This window comes from Haliotis asinina, chromosome 4 (genome assembly GCF_037392515.1).
Source record: "Haliotis asinina isolate JCU_RB_2024 chromosome 4, JCU_Hal_asi_v2, whole genome shotgun sequence".
NCBI lineage: Eukaryota > Metazoa > Mollusca > Gastropoda > Lepetellida > Haliotidae > Haliotis > Haliotis asinina.
Window position 1 is genome coordinate 37,140,974 of NC_090283.1, and position 21,721 is coordinate 37,162,694.

The following is a 21,721-nucleotide window of genomic DNA, read 5'->3' on the forward strand; positions in this document are numbered from 1 at the left end:
GAGGTGTACGTTACCCACTTCTCCTCAAAAACTACTCTATGGAATATATTTAGATTACATGTGCTTTATAGGGACTCTAAAGGTGTGCATCTCATATTTTGATTTTGTATTTTATTTATATTTCCAATTTTGATGGCGTTTGAACTTCTTCTTTTTTTAAATTTTGTTGTTGAGCACACCCCAGCTCCATCAGCTCACAGTTCACTCATGCAATACTTGTAGACATGCTTTGGTTGATAATGGGACCCAGGCTATGTTTCTCTTTCTTTTCACCAGGGAGTGCAGATGTCAAGGCTTTGAAAAATGTTTTTTGCCTGAAGCAAAGTGATCTCCAGGTTTTGTGTATCGTATAAGATTCACTTTTAGAATGGGAAAGTTTAATGCCCCTCACTACAAGATAGAGGTATGCGGTAGATATAACTTCACGCCTCTTCATTTGACCTCCACGCTCAGCGTGGATTGTTTTTGAGTTTTGACATTAAACTTGGACCATTGTCATTTAAGAAGTAAATGACAAGGCATACCACTGTACAATATCACCAACACAGAATGAATATCTGGATACCTCCTCTTCTCCTCTTATACGTACCTTTGGGAGAATTTACATCTTTGTATCCCACAGATCATGACTTCTGATCCTCCATCAGTCACATCCCTTCAGTTCAGGGTATTGGTTGTTCATAGATCCATGGTTGAGCACATAGTTATTCATAGAGGTAGTCTGCGTAGTCTCTTATAAGGTGAAGAATAACATTCAGTTTTACATTTACATCAAACTTTTGAAATTCCAAAAGACATGTGCAAGACACTTAGTAGCTCCATGGTGACTCGTCCAAGCAGCGGTTCCTAGAACTTTGTGCACAACTAGGACCTTCTAACCCTAGTTGGCCCTATCTACCCAACACCTGTAGGCCAAAGAATTGGGATCTTGGAACAGAATTTGACTCTGCCTTAAGAACCTTAGATCATTTGCCAGTTGTGGGATTGGTGTCCCTGACTTTTGACCCGATCCATTTTATGTGTCTTCAATCCTTGTTGACATCATCACGGACAACCTTTGGTAAGTTATATCAGAGCTCAGATTTGGTGCCCACATAGCAACTTCAGTGTATTAAAGAATACACATCATGCCCTGTTGTCACTGTTTTATGGAATCAGTGGCATCAGCATCTCTACATCAGTGGCAAAGCATGATTAAATCAGTTCAAACCTTCATGCTTTGGGGATAGCTACAAGTATGCCTGATTCAGGTCAGCATAAATATGTCCTTCAAGGATTGGTTCCTCGTCACGAGCCAAGCCTTGTTTACCTTCATCCCTTCTTTAATATCAGCAGTGGAGGGTGATAGTTACCATAACAGTATGCAAGAAAGTCCCTCATCTAATAGACCTTTCAGTGTCAATTGCCAGTTGTTCACTTCGCATCAGTGGTAATCCTGCTATCATCCAGTGTAGAGTGCATCAGTTGCATGCTGGATCACACGCCATGTTTCTTCTTACTGATCGACTATCAGTGCTAGATACATACAATGTCATAGCTATTGCTGTGTTTCATATGGATCGCCCATTGCCAACTGCATGGGGCTTTATTGGGAGCTCTTTTGATGAGTCAGCCTACCGATTTTTTAAGACAGTACAATCACTTTGACTCAAAAGTGGATAGGAATTGCAAACTAACTTGAAAAGTAATTAACATATAATCCTCAATGAAATGATGATCTTTATCAAGATAAACTCTGTAAGATTTTTGAAGAATTTCAGCCCTAAAAAAAGTAAAGGTAAAAAAAAGTATTTGTTTCAAGGGAGAAGTGCAAGAGAGGGACAGCCAGGTGTTCCAGAAACATGCACAAGTGCCGTCAATGTTGTTGTTAACCTGTGTTGTGCTGTTCCCATCCTTTCTTTCTTTTGCTGATGATGCAGCTCATGGATAGGTCTCACCATTGTTTGCCCTGATGCAGAAAACATGGGTATTTGATGCACATATTATCTCAAAATGTGCAGTGAATTTAAAAGTTTGCTCCCAGTCCCTCTCTCGGCCTTGGCGCAGGGTCCGTTGAGGATTCCTGGGGTTCCGGTCTCTCTCTGTGGGTCCTCTTTTCGAGAGGATTCTGGCTCTGCCTCGGGTTCGGAGATCGAGGATATGGGCGTCCGGGTGGTTGAGGAGTCCGAGGGAGCTTTCCACTTTTCCTTGGCCTTGAGGGAGGTGCGTAGGGGACAGGCTATTCCCCAGGCTGCAGTTCCGCCTAGCCGCCCAGACTCGGCTGAGTTCCACCTTCCGAGCGAGGCGTTTGCTTGTAGGCAACCCTTGCAGACGCAGCTCCGCATTCTCCCTTCCTTGGTGCGGGATGTGATGGATCCCAACCTTGCTGGTACCCGCCTCTGCTTTGATTTACCAGAGCTTGTTTGGAGCTGTCAGCTGGGGGACGATTCTCTGTTCCTAGTGCCAGTAGTGGATGAGTGTGAGCAACATATTTATCATACCGCACACCTGAATATTTATTTTGTGTTTGAAGCACTGCTACAGCCTTGTAGTATGGAGTACCACAGTTAGGAAATTAGCCAATATCAACAAAAGAGAAAACAGACAACAGATAATCAAAAGAAAAGACTTCACTGATTAATTCATAATAATATATACTTTTAACCTATCACTTATTATGACATACGAGAGATATATACTAACAGATAAACAGACTCAAACTAACTGTAGCAATAACAAACATCACAGCAACATGCACTAGATATTCCAGCATCTCACTTTCTAATTACAAGATTAATTGTCCCAATTCTACAATTAGTAAACACTGTAGAATCTCGTCTCATTGAGTTCTGAATTTTTGTACTGCAAGGAGAGTCAAAATCTGAGAACGGCTCACTCAGTAGATTATCACTGAGTTCAGGCATATCAGAACTGTCAATACAGGCTCTTACAGTTGATGAAGAAGGTGCCAATGCAGAATACACAGGTGTAGTTGGCAAGGGAAGTGTAGGCTTCTCAGTAAGTGCAGTGGCAAGGTTGCTCCCCATAGCAAATTTCTCATCACTGGATGTTTGCTGGTATACTTCAAGGGACTGAACACTCTTGTGGCCAGTCAAGCTCATGATCTGAGAGGACGAGTACTTGCAGTTAGGATGGCAGCTCTTGTGACTCGTATTTAGTGATTTGTATACAAAGTGGACAAACGGCAGTTGGCACTCAAGCTTGTGATGAACTCTGAAAACTGGAATGTATATGAAATTAAAAATAGACATTTTATGGTCGCTTCACACTTTAAAATTCTGGTATTTTCCACATTTACATTCTTTCACATTACAATTTAAATCATATCATTTTGCAACTGTGATCAAATTAATGTAATGAAATTATATGTTTAGAATATAGTATACGAATACCTACTTGACAGGGTGTTCTTTCCAACTGGTTTCTTCATATACCAGACAGTGTCCTTAGCAGTGAAGCAGTCCTTGGGGTATTGCCAAAGACGATGTAAACCTGGAATCAGTTTCTCGATGTATTTTATGCAAGATGAAACGGGGCAAAATTCACTGTTTGGAATTTCAAGGCATGTAAGCACCATACAACTCCTTGTCATCTCTATGGTTTTTAGTTAGCTCCCCCAACCGCTGCCTAATAAAACATACTCCAGTGGAGGGATTGACAGCCACCTCAGAAGTGTCTTTTGTGATCGAGTCCATGTTTTCCGACTCCCTCTGAAAAAAGTAGAATTGAATATCAAACTGCACTTTGTTGGCTAATTCACTTGGTGTCTTGGAATCCATATGTATACTGTTGTACAGCTTGTGTAGATCCAAAGAATGTATTTCTTTCTCATGTTCAATTTCACCTTTTCCCTGGGCTTTAGCTTCCAGTGTCATGGTCATGAAGCTCTCATTTGCATCAGTGAATTCAGTGTCTTTGATGATGTCAAATTTCTTCAGATGTGGGGATTTCAAATACCGACTCAGTCCATGCCTCAACACTTCAAGTGTTGAGACCTTATAAAGTTCATTGGTTTGTGTCCTCACAACGAAGTAGAAATGTGCTGCAAATCTTTTCGTCACCATTGTGCAGACAAGAGGAAAACAAGTTCAGCGTTATCTCCCTTCCATTAGCTCAATCAGAAAACATCATTCCTTGCATCATGTGTGACTCAGTGTTATTCGAGATAAAGAAGTACTACCTTGAAGAACCAAATGAGTTCGGCATTCCCAGTGGTGTACGTTGAAAAAAATACCTTGCGGGGTACATTGAAAATAATAGAATAGCGCTTAGCCAATCAGAAAACGACATTCATGTTTGAGGTAAGATAATGCTATTTATATCATGCTTAGCTCTAAGGTCGGTATCAGTGCAGTTGCTCCCTGTTGGTTCTCTCCCATAATGCCTCCCGCAGAAGCTCATCGGGAGTACACAGGTGAGAATTTTTTGCATGAGGTAATTTTCGTAAGTAATATTGCTATAATTACGTACTGAACCAGAATTCCGTCCTCCCTAGCCTCCGGTCTTTGGGAGTCTGAGTTTATGCATATATGTACCCCAAGGACAATCTCTATGAAAAAGAATTAAACAAACCTATAGAGGTTTCCAATTCTTTGAAGAGAATTGTCCTTGGGGTAGGGCCACCCACCTCCCCGCAATTCTGTTCACTGCATTATTCAGCAGAAGGAATGATGATACGGGCTTGGTTTGCCTGCGCATGCATGGCAGAGGGGTGACTCCACATGGTGAGGGACCGTATAATGAACAAAAAAGACTTTTTGTTTGTACAGTATTTTATTAAAACATTGATACAACTGTCATGTGACATTTTCCGGCAGCAGAAAATGCATATATGTACCCCAAGGACAATTCTTGTCAAAGAATTGAAAACCTCTATAGGTTTGTCTAAGTTTGTAACGCAACCTTGAAAATATTATATCCATGAATTTTTCCAACTTCATATTATTGGGTTAGATTTCCAATTGATAAGCATTTAAACTGCAGCCAGCCAGTGACTTTTGACATGTACAACAACTTAGTAATGATTGTTTACAACTAATCTAAATGTTCAGTGACCCTCGACAGCCTGAATAATAAAACAACAAAAATGTGGTGTCAAGACTATCTAATTATAATCATTGGTCTAGAATAACATGCATTACAAAAAAAAAATAGGCTATTCAATCACTGTCTTACATGTGAAGTCAAACCAACTGTCAAACCACTTGATGTCCTTCTCTTACCAAACGGACCACATTGGCAGTAGTCAGTTGTTAAGAAAACAATATCGTTTGAGAAAAATTGGTGTCATGTTGGAACTCTGCCGACAATATGTTTCATGGGTCATTTATCACAACAAAGGATCAAATGTTTTTTTTCATCACTATTTAATGACTCCATGGACTGGTATACCCATAGTCAGACAGCAGTTATCAGTGGCTACTGGGAGTTTTGGCAATAGCTTAGTGAGTATTGGTTCAGTAAGTGATGTTCCTGGCCACATTCTTCTAACCTTGAAATTAAATTTGTCTAAAATATTTATATACTTTAGGTCCCCAAACCTCAAAATTTAAAACACCTCGAAAGCTCTGCTGGTCTCAGACCTTGAAATTTTAGTACCTTGAAAATTTGCCAGTGTACAGTTTTCCAGTTAACTGCTCAGTGCTCATTGAATACCTGATGTGCTTTACCATTTTTGGTCGTTATTAAACAATCACAGTTGATGTCTTGATGAAAATTTCAAACTGAAGTTCAGTCCCCAAAACATGTTCATGACTTTCCTCTCTTGACACCCAGGAGTCTCCGAAATTTCCATATCTAGGGCAAAGTCTGATTTCACCAAAGCAGCATAAATCAAACTTTGGATTGCACAACAGCATGGACACTGGATATTTAAGGCTTGTATGTCTGTTTGGAAACTCAAACTAATAACAAGAATATCAAGACTATACTGATAGGAACTGAGCATCAACTTGAGTCAGTGGATGAGGCTTCTATCAGTAATGGACAAGCTGAAATCCTTTCCTTGGACTAAGTGAAGAGTCTAAGTATCTATTTAGACTCACAGCTCACCATGGACAAGCAGGTAGACAGTCTATGCGGAGCATGTTACTTTCACTTTATATGCATCGACCACATCTGCCATGTTGGAACCACTGAAGCCACAAAAACCCTGGTCCAATCCCTTGTCCTTTCACGGATAGACTATGCCAATAAACCTCCTTTGGAATCAAGAAAACATTACTTCAAAGGCTCCAGAAAATACAGAACACTAAAGCATTAATGGTGTCAAGAGCATCCAAATTCTTGCCTATTCATGTAGAAGCCCGACTGATATTCAAAGTTATGTGCTTTACATACAAGAGCTATCATGTATTGGCACCAGCATATCTATCCTGTCTACTCAATCACAATCAGTCCCAAAGACTCTGAAACTGATACCAGTTAAAGACCTTCCTATTCTGTTGCCACTTTGACCTTTGAACTGTTTGCCACTTTGAGCATACTCAAGAGTATGGAACCTATTGGGATAGAAAACTTCATCGTTATTTATTATTATTTGTGACCCATTTACCCCAGATTCAAGATTCCCTGATTTTGGATCACGATGTTCTAGCTTTAAGTTACCAAGCAGAAATGTCTACTATTCACCATGCCCTTTTGGCCTTCAGGAGGGTTGGTCGGTTCATTGACCTCACAAACCTTGCTGGACTGGACCCACTGGTGCTGCTCTAAATGCATTCTCATCATGTCACCGGAGATGTTAGGTTTTCATGTTTAACACATCAGCAGCAGTCTTTAAAGGGTTCACCTTATGATCACAAGTGGAACAGTTTTGAACAGTCTTCTGCTATGTGCTCAACGTTTTCAGCATTAGTCTACAACATGCTGACCAGCCAACAAAAATGAGGAAGAAATGTTTGTGGGGTAATAAGGTTTTGTGTAGACTGTGGAGCACAGTGTAAATGGAACTCTTGTTGCGATAAATGCAAGGATCTTATGTTCGAAGTGTTTGGTGATTACGCTAGGGCTTGCTTATGTGGTGCTGCTGACACGGCTCGTTAAGCCACTTTACAGACCCAGTCCCTCCAACGAAGGCAGGTTAAAGAGTCCTACTTCTTCTGCTTGTCAGATACTGTTCCCTCCCTCGAATGATATGGATTTCATGAGTGTGTTGTCAGACTCTTACTTATCAGAAGACCTTAAGAATTTGCTGGGCTCTCATCATTTCAGACCAAGTCCTTCATCCTCAACTATGTCCCAGGTATTGGTTGTAAAGTGTGCTACTTACCCCCCAAAATATTTCTGCACATATCATCTCTACGTCTGACGTCCCTGAGCGCATTCACTATGGCAGTTTTTGCTCATGTCATTCATCCTGCAGTGACAGGAACCTGTCTACCTTGCCTCAACAGCTGATAGCAGTTACTTCAGCATCTGCTTCCCATTCAGTGATTAGAAGTGTTGTCTCTTGCATCCAGCTACCTCAGTCTTCTACTTGGCCAAAGTCTGCCTGTTGATCAAATCACAGTTCAGCGGATCACCTGTCTGCATCCCTTGACATTCACCAGAACGTCTAACTTCTCCAAATCAGCACTCATTGAACCAGTTATGCTCTTGTCTAACCGGTCCTCAGCAAAACGGTAGTCTACTCTTCAGCATTCATTGGTCATCTTCCAAACAGATTGCACCTAAACAGACTTCCTTGAAACAACATTCGCCGAAACAGCAGCTTTCACCAAAATGGCATGTGGTGAATCGACTTTAGCAGAAACGGTTTTCTTCCTAGTGGTATTCAGCTGAATGCCCTTCTGCAGATCATCTTAGTGCTTCCCTGAACTCTGTTGATTCAAGATCCAGGGATCATTGTTCTCCTTGAGATACTCCCTCCCCACTGCTGATCTTCTCAGCCAGTTCATCCCCCTTCAGACATAGATATGAAACTGAAACTGAACTGATGACTGAAACTTCAACGCCTGGTTCCGTTAGCAGTCTCAGGCCAGGACTTTACAGCAGTGGCAGGAACTTCTGGGACTCTTGACATCAGCACAGGCATTGCCACAATGGGGAATGCCATTCATTCTGACACAAAGGTTGTTGGCTCTCTTTCTTCATCAGATGGCCGGGCTGTGGTCATTCACAGAAAGGGTCTTGCACATCAACATACTCAAGTTCTTGGCAGATCTTCTCGCCATTCGACATTGGCAATGGAGCTTTGGGGTCATCCCTGCTGATTCAGACAGAATCTCGGTTGTTTGGTACATCAACCATCTCAAGCCGACAGGATCAACGAGCCTTCTTCAGCTAGTGTTTTGGTTCTTCTCCATGTAATTGACTCCTTCACCATAGATGATCAAGCCAGACACATTCTAGAAGTCAGGAATGTCATCAGAGATGTGCTTTTCTGTTCTTATTGGCTGTCTCCCACAGAGTGGCAATTGAACCCTAACATCTTTTAGGAAGTGGTCCTCCCATTATCAACTCCACATGTCTACCTTTTCACCTCAGGTTTCAACCACCAGCTCCCAAAATTTGTTTTTCCAATACCAGAGCAACTTGTGTGGGATCTTGGTGCGCCAGCTCTTCTAGTCAGTGTAATCCAGAAGCTGATGGTGACCAGACAGATTCTTCTGCTTTTGGTCACACCCTCACTCAGATCAGTGGCACGTATTCCTTCACAACCTGTCTCTGCATATTTGACGCATGTGCCAAAGTCCTTAATCGCCAAGGGGTATTCTTGGAGAGTGGCTATGTCCATCACTTCTGTTTCCACGCTTCTGGATTCACTGTATGAGTAGTGGAAGTGTTTTGAGGGATATTGTCCAGAGGCATTATATCTCCTGTTTCTACATAACCTCAAGTCGTTGCTGAATTTCTTCACCATTTATGGTCATCTCAGAAGCTCAACGGTTCCACTTTGATCAATTACCTTGCTGCGATCAACTCTGTCTTGGCTACTACCCCCGGCTTTAAGGTCTCGTTGGTTCCTGAGCTTCAGTTTTTTCTTGGGTCCTTCAAGTTGGCTGATCAGTCTACGAAGTTTAGACCTTCTGTAAGGGGATTATCTGTAACGATGCATCATTTGACAGCGGACTATAAACCCCTAGCTCAGGACATGCAGCTTGCCTGTAATGCATGTTACAGGAAGTGAGAAAATCCTGTTACTAAGCCTTGTGATTGCTCATGGTGGGTGTGACACTAGGTGGGTGTTATCAAACCTATCAAAAAATACCTTCCCATTCATTTCACTATGGTAATCACCATCATATTTCTTGGCCTCAAAAAGCGTCACAAACCCCACTCAGGCCCTTGCTATGGTACCATCATGCAAGATGTTAAGGCGTCCACCTTTGCCTAATGGTACCATTGGTGCCTTAAAACAATCTGAAGAAAGCCACATCTGATTGGTTGAACGGTGTTTATTACCCCATGGTTCATCTAGGCATATTATCTTACACCCAAAATTGCAGTTTTCTTCATCTGTTAAGCTGATCACATGGACAGGCTTGTGTACTTTTCTCTTCATACAGCTCTGTCATCTCCCCTTTTAGTGTAGCTGAACCCTATTTCTACCAAAGCTACAATTACTGTTTTCGAGACATTTATTGTATCTTATTGTATCTTGTATTTTAGCAACTGTCGGTGGGATTTTACATTCATAAAGTGTATAAACTGCACAGCACATGACTTTCTTATCAGAACTGTCCAGTTTGTGTTTCCTACCTGGTTTTGATTTTGACACGACTCGAGGTAGCTGATTTGTTTACAACTTTGTACACTTGACTATGTGTCAAATTAAGGACTTGATACATTCTATGAGAGGTTTTCCCCTTTGTTTCTCAAGTATGAAATACTGGTAAAAATTTTCAGTTAATTTTTCTGCAGAGATATCAAGTAACATTTTGCCAGTTCAGTGCTCATACATGCAGTGAAACTTCTGTGGGTAGTTAAACATTTGCCATGACAAAAAGTGTAATAAATCCCCTCAAAACCAGCAAAATATGACATAGACAAGTCTCAAATTTTCAACATTATGTATGGGCCTTGTTAGTGGAGTAGGACTCTCTACACAATAGGGTAATTTGCAGCCCAACATTCAATCATTTGTAAGGGTTTAATGTGGGGTTTTTAAAATTTTCACCATGAATTATGTATAAATGATCACAATTTCTCACTATGAATACCTACTGACCAACCCTGCTATGCAAATTACTGAGATGGCCAAGACAGCGAAAATAGCTGGAAGCCACATGTCTAACCAGAGCATGCCTGTATGTGTTGTGTGTGTGAGGTGTTTAAGGTGGCTGAAAATTTTGTTCCTGGTTGTTTCCACTCACATGATGTGAGATAGAATAACTGTTACGTATATGCAATATGTAGTTGAAACTTATAAAGTTTATATTAATATTTCATCATCGATGTTGAACATGTAAATCAAACTGTACATTGCTGTGGTGTCAGGTGTTCTCAGATTCCTGTTAGTTTCATCATTTAAGTGAGAAATGTGCCTGAAAATAAATATTTTCTGTATTATTTTCCACAGATAGCTGGTATCATCATGGACAGTTTTGTGCGTGGCAGAACAAAACATGTTTGGTTCACAATATCTTCAGATTTGATTGTAGACTCCAGAAGGTGAGGCATTCTATAAGCTGTGTCCAAGACACTAACATACACTAGTTGTAATTACCGTATATTACTGTGTATAAGCCGAACTTTGAGTACCAAAGAATGTTGTTTGTAGAAGGGGGTCGGCTTATCTATGAGGCACAATTTCACGAAAGTATTTTTCTGGTCGTCAGTGCCCTGTGAGGACGATCTTACAGGTTAGCGGTACACCTGCTAGGAAGTTTACGACGATTACATTTACTTTGTTATACATGATCAGTAAAATACAAATGGAAACATACAGTTTTCATTATTTCAAATTATTTTGCCCTTAGTCATTATTAAGTTCCGTACCTACCTATTTACACACAACATTAATTTTTAGAAAGTTATAATCCTGTCGGGTTGCCATTTGACGTGCCAACTGGATGGTCTGTTTCCCCTCACGTCACATATGGTGATTGCTTCCTGATGTTTCATAGATGTTACGCAAGCGATAAGGGGCATAACCACTAAGTTTCCGTTCACCCTTTTGTATTTTCATTTTCGTGCAATCGGAAAATTATTACTATAAATTTCTCGAATAATATCTATTGTCCTCTTTTCCCCAATATCAATGGCTTTCTGCTCCGTAATGGGATACAACTGGGGCAAAAACCTCCTTTTTTTCGATATTCTGTACAAATAACATGTGAGGCAGCAATTTGTTTGATGGCGTGTATCGTTCAAAAGCTCTGAACATCAACCTTGCCAAGAGTATTTTCCGATTTGTAAGAAGCAATCTTATTGGACTAAAACTAGTTTCTATTGACGCTTATTTGCCACAGATTGCTGTAAGGATCGTGAATGGTCAAAATCAAACGTGACCTATGACAGCCAATCAGATAACAGCAATGGATAATGCCCTTTGTAAACTTATAGATTCAGATGAAAGTTTTGAGTAAAATTATGCTATTCTGAACATGTTAGACAACATACCACCACCTATACATACATTATGGACCTTAGTGCATGTATCGTGCTAGGTAATGACCTTTGATGAAAAATTCTTTGTGCACATTTTTTGTCATTAAACATCAATTAAGCACACAACCGCTCAAAAAAGATGGACGTGGTAAGTTGTAATGTTCATTTGACAACTTTTACGAGTACTGTTTTTCATTGTATTCTTCAGCTTATTCACATTGATTAATTATCTCTCTGTAACATCGTTACTTTGCTCTTTGACAACTTGATGATATGGACCCGTTGGTGATGCATGTGTACAAGAATTTTTTCCAATAAAATAGGGAAAAATAGTTAAGAATTCTAATTCTGTCGGGTTTAACGTATTGTTGTGGATATAGAATGGAAAACAAACACAGATTTTTAGAATAATGGTCAGTATAATCTTTGTTAGATATTATTCTCACTTTGCATACTTACATTTTACATCCAAGACTGTATCTGCGAGATGTCTTGTGGTGTGGATTGACCGCAACCATACTTACGTTTTACATCCAAGACTGTAACAGCAGATGTCCTATGTGGGGGAATCAACTTATGCATGAAACATACCATTTTGACACTGATTTGGGGAGTAAAGTTAAGGGTCGGCTTATACACAGTGATATACACAGGGTAGGTCACTAATGTAACTTGGAATGCTTTAAGGCTCTGTTAGAATATATATGTACCAGTCATACACTGTATTTGGCAGCGTGCTTGAGTCCTGTAAATACCTACCCTCTCTTGCATCACTGCCAATAGTCATATAATGCGGCTGTAATCACACTATGACTTGTGTTGTGTATGAATAAACATTTGAAAACACATAGTATTTGGTCCACATGTCAAGCATGATCCCTAGATTTGTCATTTGGGGGTTAGACCCAGATATGAATTTTATTATCCCCCCAGCCTGTAATGTTGGGTATATAGTTGATGCCTGGTCTGTCCGTCCATCCATCCGTCCGTAATCATTTTGTTTCCGGAGCGTAACTCAAAAACCATTGAATATGTTTAGACCACAATTGATAGATAGAATAATCTGAAACTATGGTTGTGCCTTTTGCTCTTGACAGATTTTTGGCATTTTTATTATCCCCTTGACATGTAAAGCGGGGGGATATAATCGACGCGTCATCTTTCTGTCTGCCCATCAGTCAGTCTGTAATCATTTTGTTTCCAGAGCATAACTCAACAAAAGTTCAATATTTTTAGACCAAAATTGGTAGACATAATGATCTGAATTTCTTATTTTCTCGGTATCCATGGAAGCATTTCAGACATAGTCTCAAAAGTGAGAGGTGTGTTTAGTTTTCGGAGCAGAACTCAAAACCTTTTCAATATCTGTCAGCAAAATTTGGTAGAAATGTGTTGCAGACCCCAAAGTAGTGCCTTTTGCTGTTTACAGGTTTTTATGACTTATCTTTTCCTCAGTTTCCATGGAAACGTTTCAGACTTAGTCTCAAAATGGAGGGATGGGCTTCGTTACCGGAGCATAATTCAAAAGCCGTTCAATATTTTTCTGCAGAAGCTAAAGTGGTGCCTTTTGCTATGTACATGTTTTTCTGATTTCTTATTTTCTCGGTTTCCATGGAAACAATTTGTCTCAAAAGTGAGAGGTGTGTTTTCTTTGAGCACATGTCAAAACGTTCCTAACATCTGTCAGCAAAACTTGGTAGATATATGTATCAGACCCCAACATTGTGCCTTATGGTATTTACGGGTTTTGGTGATTTTTCATTATCTGAGTTTCCATGGAAGTCTCAAAATGGAGGGATGGGCTTCATTTCCGGAGCACAATTAAAAAAATTCTAAATATCTTTCTGCAAAACTTGGCAGATATGTAGGGGAGACCCTAACATGGTGCCTTTTGCTATTTACAGACTTTTCCCAGTTACCATGGAAACAATTCTGACTTAGTCCCAAAATGGAGGGATGGGCTTTGTTTCCGGAGCACAACTCAAAAACTATTCACTACCTTACAGCAAAACCTGGCAGATGTTTGAGGCAGAACACGAAGTGGTGCCTTTTGCTGTTTACAAATGTTTTGGCATTTTTACTTTTCCCATTTTCCATTGGAATCTTTCGGACTTAGTTTCAAAATTTGCACATACATTTTGAACTTTGTATCTCGAAAAGGTTTGTACCCGAACAATTCCGAATGCTATTTAGCGTACACTCGCTTCCGAGTGATACACATGGTGTACGTACAACCGTGACAGCGGTGAGTAAACAGTCACTGAAAGTAGTGTTTTTGGCAATATTCAATGATGTTATTCTTACCTGAATATTTTGAAAGTCCCTCCGATCCGTAAATAGTAGCCGTTGTCTGATTGGTTGAATCTGTTTAACCGTCTTGCGTTTGACTGGACGGTCATTGGTCGCTCAAAGGTTACCTGACGCGACCTTCTACTAGGTTTTGTTAGACTCTGCGGTGGAGTATAACGAAATACACTGAGACTAAGTTTACTTAGATTGTTTCCACCCCATATGCTGGTAGTTTATTGTGTCCTCTTTGAAAACATACAAATAAAAGCATATAAAAGTACATTTGAGTCTCAGTATAATATTTTAGAAACTATTCTATTCCAGGTTTTTAAACTTATCCTATGTCACGTTATGCAGGTTACCTCTTCCTCCATGACCATGTGTGGAAACGTGCCGTAAGCTATGTTGAATCAAATTTTACTGGAATTTGAACACACCACCTCTGTCCCCACCCTGACATCGGCACCTGTCAATCATCTCCATGCTCATGCTGCACGTTCAGATGATCACGTGACGATCTGTGCCTGCCATTCTCATTCTCTCTCTTTCACCATGTGGACGTATGTATGCTGTGTCTCCCACTTGTCAGTATGTTTCATCAAAGGGAAACGTCTTCCCTTATGTCATGATATGGACTCAGGACGAGTGACAGACAGGTTTCCAAAGGTCCTTCATTATCTCTATATTTGAAGCAAGATCGTCCTACCAGCTTCATTACCATCAAAGTACTGGACAAAGAGACTACTGGTTCTGTATATCTTTTTCTGGAGTGGCATTCAGCTTACCTACTGTGACATTTGTCATGAGAGTTTATCTATTGTGATCACTCCAATCCAGTGATAATATCAAGTTTACTTCCTATTGGTCAGTGTTTCTGCTCGTGTGTTGTTCTTATTCAGCGTCTTCTCTAGTGCGCCGATACTGTATGGTGTACTGTTTGCAACTTCTATTTCAAGTGTACATCTTCAGTTCGTTTTTAAGCCTACTATAACTTGGACATGATGCAGGTTGCTGTTTTTCCACATACATGTTGACATTTATCCACCTCCACTTCTGTGTCCAAACTGTGCATGCTCATACATGTTCAAATTGGGCCAATACAAATTATGGAAAGCGAATTTACATTATGCAGTATGAAGCAGAATGCAGTTGTACTTTACATAGGTCATAGATTCACTTCAGTGCGTCACTCTCCCACAGACTAGAGCGCCAATTTCAGACCTGGCACTTTGAGCCAGCGCTTCCTTTATCCCCAGTTCTACGCTTGAAGCTCCATCCCCATCTCCATTATTTGATGGAAGAGTTTAAGGTTTGTGACAGAGTTTGCTTAGAGCCATTTATTCTGCCTCACCACCTGTATGTGGATGCGTCTAGATGCTGGTGTGGGGCTCACCTCTATCAGCAAGTGGCAGGGCAGTGGTCTCTTGCAGATTGCGCTTGCCACATCATTGTCCTGCTGATTTTTTTGTGTGTGCTAATTTTTGCAATTATTCACTGGCAAGAAATCTTCTCTAGTGATTTCCCTCATGGTCTGATCAGACAACGCAGCAGTTGTGTGGCAAATCAATCAGAAGGGGTCAATGGGGTCTGCTGAACTCCTGTGGTGGACACAACAGTGCTTCTACCAGGTAGACTCATACATACATATTGGTTCACACCAACTATATTCTGAGGATGTAGAATGTCATTGCGAAATAGCTGTCCTGGAAAAGTCATCCCTTCCTAATGAAGTGGAATCTACATCCACTGGTGTCCAGACGGTGGGCATATTTGCCACCCAGTTCAACCAGCAGGTGCTTTTGTTTCTGTGTCTGATTCTGGACCATCTAGCTTGGGGTAATGATGCCCAAGCCATTTCGTTGGAATTCCGCCAGTGGCCTTTCTTACTCACATCCTGCTAAACTGTGAGCAATTCAGCGGATGACACTTCTTTTGGTCACGCCCTCTTGTACATCTTAGACTTGCTGAACCAGATCTGCTACCACTTTGTCGATTGGCTCAAACTACTGGTTCAGCTGCACAGATTTCTGCTCACGCTCCAATTTCATGTTTGCCACATTTACAGTAGTCGCAAACAGCTAAGGGCTATTTAAGCGTGTTGCTACTGCTATTAGTACAGTGCATTGCAGCTCCAATAGGTCACTTCATGATGACAAGTGGAAGAATTTTTATGTGTATTGCAGGATGAAGGGCACAACATCTTCAGCTACAGCAACGCCTAATGCCCCGGTCGAGCATTGTAGATCATCTCTGTGCCTCTATGGGCTGCCACATGGCTGTGTAAGCAAATATTTATCCCATTAACCACTGCCTCCACCTCAGCAGTCTCTCATACTATCTTTGTGTTTTCGATGAGATCTACAATCCCGCGTGCATATCCCTTTGCTGACCTCCCTCCACCTTCAGCAACAAAGCCTCATGAGACTCGGACGTTCACTTTCAACAAGGTGCTTGACGGATTGTTCCCTCCAGGCCATCATGGAGGGATAATTTTGGCAGACCTTGGCAGATACCTTGTTTGCCTTACACTACCTTCGGTATCTCTTAGTAACAGAAGTGGAACGTCTCCATCAATTGGATCTTTTGGTCCTAGCGTAGCAATTGTAATTGACTAGCATTCGCAGATGTGGCAATCCTCCCTTTCTGTCAGTTTTGCTCTGTACCTTATGAAGATATTGATAGTCCATATCTCAGTACTACGTTTGTGTCTCGATATGAGATTTTAAAAAAGTATTCCATGAAAATTTCAACTTTTCAATTTTTTACCCAAAACTAAGACTTCACATAACATTATTTGACCTTTTTTAACCCATTTATTGGAAGTACCCTGTGTTCACTTTGAAAATATACAGAAATATGTAAAGTTGTGTCTCTATGAGACTTTAAAAAGTATTCACTTAAAATGTCAACTTCTTGACTTTTTATCCCCCAAAATAGGACTTAGCATCGTATTTCAAGGGAGGACTTTTTAGTACTCATTAGTTATTACTTAAACATGTTGAAAACACTCAAGTCATTTCTGTACCAGATTTTTTTAGGTTTTGTCACATTTTGACTGGACTATACTTTAGACATCATGTTTAACCTTCTGAAGAATGAAATTAAGTCCAATCTATTTGAGACACTTTGAAGTTTTCAACATATTAAGCTGCATATAAAGCTATCTGAAGAACTGTATTTCCTTCATATTTAAACCAAGCTTTATCTCAGGTAGGAGCAGGGCCATGTTGATTTGGTAACCTTCACTTAATTTTCAATGCCAGTGATACTTTGAAGATTTCAGCATTTTATCTTGAATTGTCTCAAGATATCTCAGATATCTCAAGAACAGTTTGCTGGATTTTCTTCATGGACTTTCAAGACATGCCTTGAATGTTTTGTAATAAGCAGTTTCTTTAGTGCTATTTTTTCCATATTTCATACACTATGACAGTCATGTCAGAGTTAAAGTCAGTCTTGAAAATATTTGTGTTTGAACAACTGCATAGCATGATATCAAGAGAGGCTGACTGGTCATGTTTTTGCTGACACTTAACTTCATCTTATAAACTTTCATTACTTCTTAAGTTTGATTTGATAATTACTGATGGGGGATTATGTCACCTTACGGCAATGCTTGCTTTGTTAGCTTTGTGAAACAATAGAGAATTATCAGGGATAATGGATGTCATTCCTGTTGTTTAGTATTATTGAAATTAATTGTTCAGCGAAGCAATCTGCTGTGTTGTTGTTAGACAGACATCTTCATGTACCCTGTAACTGAAACATTTTGGACTGTTTTGTATGAATGATGTCAGTGAAAATTAGTCAAGATTTCAATAAAACGAATCAAGTAAGATTCAGTCAGTTTGGTTTTATGTTGAGACTCCCAGAAGCAACTCATGTTTTTTGTGCTATTTGTGCAGCTTGCTATAAATTTACTTTATGGTTGCAAGATAACTACAGGCTTAAACATCATAATATTGTGTTAAAACATTGTATGTTCCAGAGACCTGTCTGACATTGGGTGCTACGTGAAAGTCATCGATGGTTGTCAAGAGCTGGACAGAGAAACCAGGTTAGATTCATGGAGACATATTTGTAAAGCTAATGCGTGTTTCAGTTGCATTGTTTGAAACAGAAGCTGATAACTGCAGAGTGCTTTCAGCTGGCATGTCTATTTCTGTGACATTTCTGCTTGTGGGTTTAGGTTTACTATCTGACTGGATGTTTTACTTGATAGTAAACAATCACAGTTGTCCTGAAATAAGAAGACGGTACTTTACATTTTGTGTTGCCTAATTGTGTAGACCAACTGTTATGACAAACATGCGGCTTTTCTCATCCGATCACATCACTCTTTCCAGCTCTTTGTATGGATTCACCATCATCTCCAGTGATTCATATATGCAAAAAGTAGGTTTTCATGTTATAGGATATGTGATATTGATTAAAAAAGCCAACTTTACCTTATCCTGACTCATACTAATTGCTTATCTCTTCTCTTAGTGGCAATGAAAACTCTAGTCTCTGTGTTCCCAAGAACGGAAAACCATCTCACTCGGATGCAACCAAAGCCTTAGTCTATCCAACTGAAAGCATGTGACCAGTCTGGGCTTGTCACTCTTCTCTTTGTGCCATGAGAACATTAACAGTGTTGGGGAACATTAACAGTGCCAGCATAATCCAAGGCATCTTTTAAGAATCAACATTTTTTTAATAACATGTTCTGCTTGGATTGCTTCATTATTTCCTACAGATAGTGTTCAGAGTAAGGCAAAGAAAATTATGCAGAAGAAAGGCAGCCCTTCAATTCCTTCGTCTTTGGCAGCAATGTCTTAGGGCAGTTGCACGAAGGGATCCACCTTCATGAAGCCCTCACCCTAATGAGGTGCTTGCCTGAGCTTTGAGTTACCTTCATCATTTGTGTTTGAGCAAAGAGTTAAACCTCTTCCCAGCACCAGAATTTCCAGCAGGTGCAGAGCTTTGTGCGGAGAGGCTATAAATAACCTGTTTGCTGTAAGCAACTCTTGATCTTCATAAATAAACGTGGGCCCTTGATGAGAAGATTGGTGAACCTCCTCTTCAAGTAGTAGGAAAGTGATGATAGGGTTTGGAGCACTAGATGATTTCTGTAAGAGCAAACACATAGACAGGTCTATAGCCTCTCTATCGATGGATCATCCTACATTAGGTATTTACAGTATCTCAGGTGATAACGTTGCGTCCTTCACCTTTCCAATTCCAGAGCAGTGTTACAGTTTGTAAAAAACTTACGCTTCCTTTAAGAAAACATTAAGTCAACATTTGTTCCTAGGTAGTGTCCCACCACCACACATCAATAAACAGAAATTCCCACTGTATGGAATGATATCTTTCCTACAGGCACCTGAGCTTAATGAAGACTATAATCTGCAATCCTTCTTAGGTTTAACCATGTTGTGATTGATCAATAAGGCCATAGTTGTGCACCTCATGCTAGAGTAGATTTTCTGGCATCCAGAAGGCAAAGGATAAGAGATACTGTAAACTGTCTTATTTCCATGCCTTTAAATTTTGTGATGGTCACTAAACCTTTTCATGCCTTCTTATTTTCACAAGGTGATCTTGTTACAGGGCCGTCTCTGAATGTTTTTACACGACACACAGGTGCGTGACCTTTGAGCTCTTATAAAATAAACAGATTTGCCAAGTGATCTAACAACAAATTAATGTAATTGATTTCAAAATTAATCCTTTTTAATTAGGTGCTAGAGCAATGAATATTGAACATGATTGAGCCGTGTTACTCCAGATTACCCCAGCGGTGACACGTAAATATGCGATGACACCTGTATTGTTTTTGTGTTGTTGACTTACCTGAATAGAGTGTATGATATATCTATATTATCACATGTTTTTATTCTCGCATCATGAAGTCTGACATGAAGTTTGCAAAAATTAAACAGTCACGAAAATTTGGCTGTTTACAGTATGCCAACAAGAAGCAGTTCTTTAGGAAGCTGTACAACAAATCAAGGAACCAATTTTAGGTCTTACTGGTGAAGGGATGCACTTGGGCAGTTTGGAATGTCTGTAAGCAGTTGTTCAAGTGTTGGTTTCACCAGTATAGAGAAGCCTTGAGAAGTAATAGCCAATATGTGTGCTGCTGAACAACATATATTTCACAACTACTCTAAGGAGTGGCTGCCACATTCTGATGTTCATGGCACCATCAATAATAATTCATACTCTGATTCCTCACTGCCACACTGTGACAGTTAACAGAAGCAGTCACCACTCTTCTGTCTAAAGGAGCAAGTATCCAACCTGTTGTAAATTTCCTGCAACAGAGGTATGAGATGCACATTTTATGAAGACAGCAGCATTAAAACTCATCAAGCTGCTCCTTCAAGCAGACAACAGTTGAATTTCACACCAGGCTTGTTAAAACAACTAGGATGGATTTTATCAATCTCAAGAAGACAGATCTTCAATCAACACAGAATCTCCCAAGTTCCTGGGGCTACAGGGTTTTTTTACCTCCTACAACTTGCTCAATTCGAACATAAAAGAAGCCTTGCCAGTGCTCAGTACAAACGTAACAATCAACCAATGGCTTGCAAAGACGGGCAAACTACTACTACAATCACGTCAGTCAGTATTTGTAGTTGTGAACAAAAATAAATGGTTGAATGTCTGCACAGGAATCTTCTTGAACGAGCCAAGCTTCAACCTACACTTGTTTGTTAACACATATGTACAGGGTTGGAAAGCACACCTTGAAACAGATGGAGCATCAGAGCTGTGATTCTCAGAAAAAAACCAATGTTGTATCGGTCATCGGTCACAGAACGTTTTAATTATATCACCTCAGAGCCTAATTCTGAGGACAAAGGCAAGGCTCATGTCAAGAGTCAAAAATTTACTATTCAGACACAATGTGCAACCTGTGTAAGCCATCATTAGAAACTTCATTCAGAAGCATTCCAAATGGTGATAAAACAGTAGTTTTGTTCGCAACACATTTAAACAATCAAACAAGCACTTTCACCACTCCAGAGCCAGGGGCAAGCATGGATGAGTGATGTCCTGGCGATATATTAGGAAAGGCTTCATGCATATGAGTTCCCTTCATCAGCAATACTTCCATAAGTACTGCATAAGTACAGACCAGTCACCTGTTATTACTTTTGGTCATGCCTTATTTTTCTGGAAGGACATGGTTTCCAGTCTTCATAGAGGCTTCCCAGTTCTAAAGTTTTCAATCTTCTCGTACATCCTCACACGAAGCAAAGGCATCCAAACCCAGCAGGCTATAGTCTGCACATATGTAGCATATCAAAAAAAGCCAACAAAGTGAGTTTCTCTTCCAGAGGAGTAACAGCAGTCTCACTAGCTCTATGCAGGCTGTAGGAGTTTGTATGCTGATAAATGGAAGACATTTGACCAAATTAGAAGTAAGGGGTTTCCAGCAGGCAAAACTATGCTACGCCACACTTTCTCTCTCATCAAGCACCAAAAATCCCAAGGTCACATACAGCCATAAGCCCTGTTTATCACCATGGGTTAAGGTGATAAACTCACTGAAGTATCTGACCTAATGGCACTATTACGCTCATTTAGATTGGAAGATCACCAGTGAAAGTTTAGAAACCCAGCTTTGGACTTGAATGTAGTCTGTCAGCTTTAACTAGTGAACCTCTGTCATCAGCAGAAGATCACTGAGGAAACTTCAACAGAAATAAAAAATGTAGCACCAAACATCGTTTCACATGCTCTAAAGTACTCTCACATTATGCTGATACTTAAGTCATTACACAAGTTCCAGTTGAGGTGAAAATAGTGTTTAAAGTACTCTGTATCTGATACAATTGTCCAAATGGCATTACACCAGAACATCTAAGTGAACTGCTAAATC

General features: G+C 40.1%; 1 protein-coding gene across 1 annotated transcript in view; it reads left to right on the forward strand.

Annotated features, from left to right (window-relative positions):
• The window catches only part of LOC137281527 (uncharacterized), a 209,841-nt gene that overhangs the window by 27,751 nt on the left and 160,369 nt on the right, over window positions 1–21,721 (forward strand). The window contains exons 6-7 of the mRNA XM_067812809.1: window positions 10,523–10,614; window positions 17,831–17,899. Coding sequence (XP_067668910.1) covers window positions 10,523–10,614; window positions 17,831–17,899 — 161 coding nt within the window. The remainder of the gene's footprint in view (window positions 1–10,522; window positions 10,615–17,830; window positions 17,900–21,721) is intronic.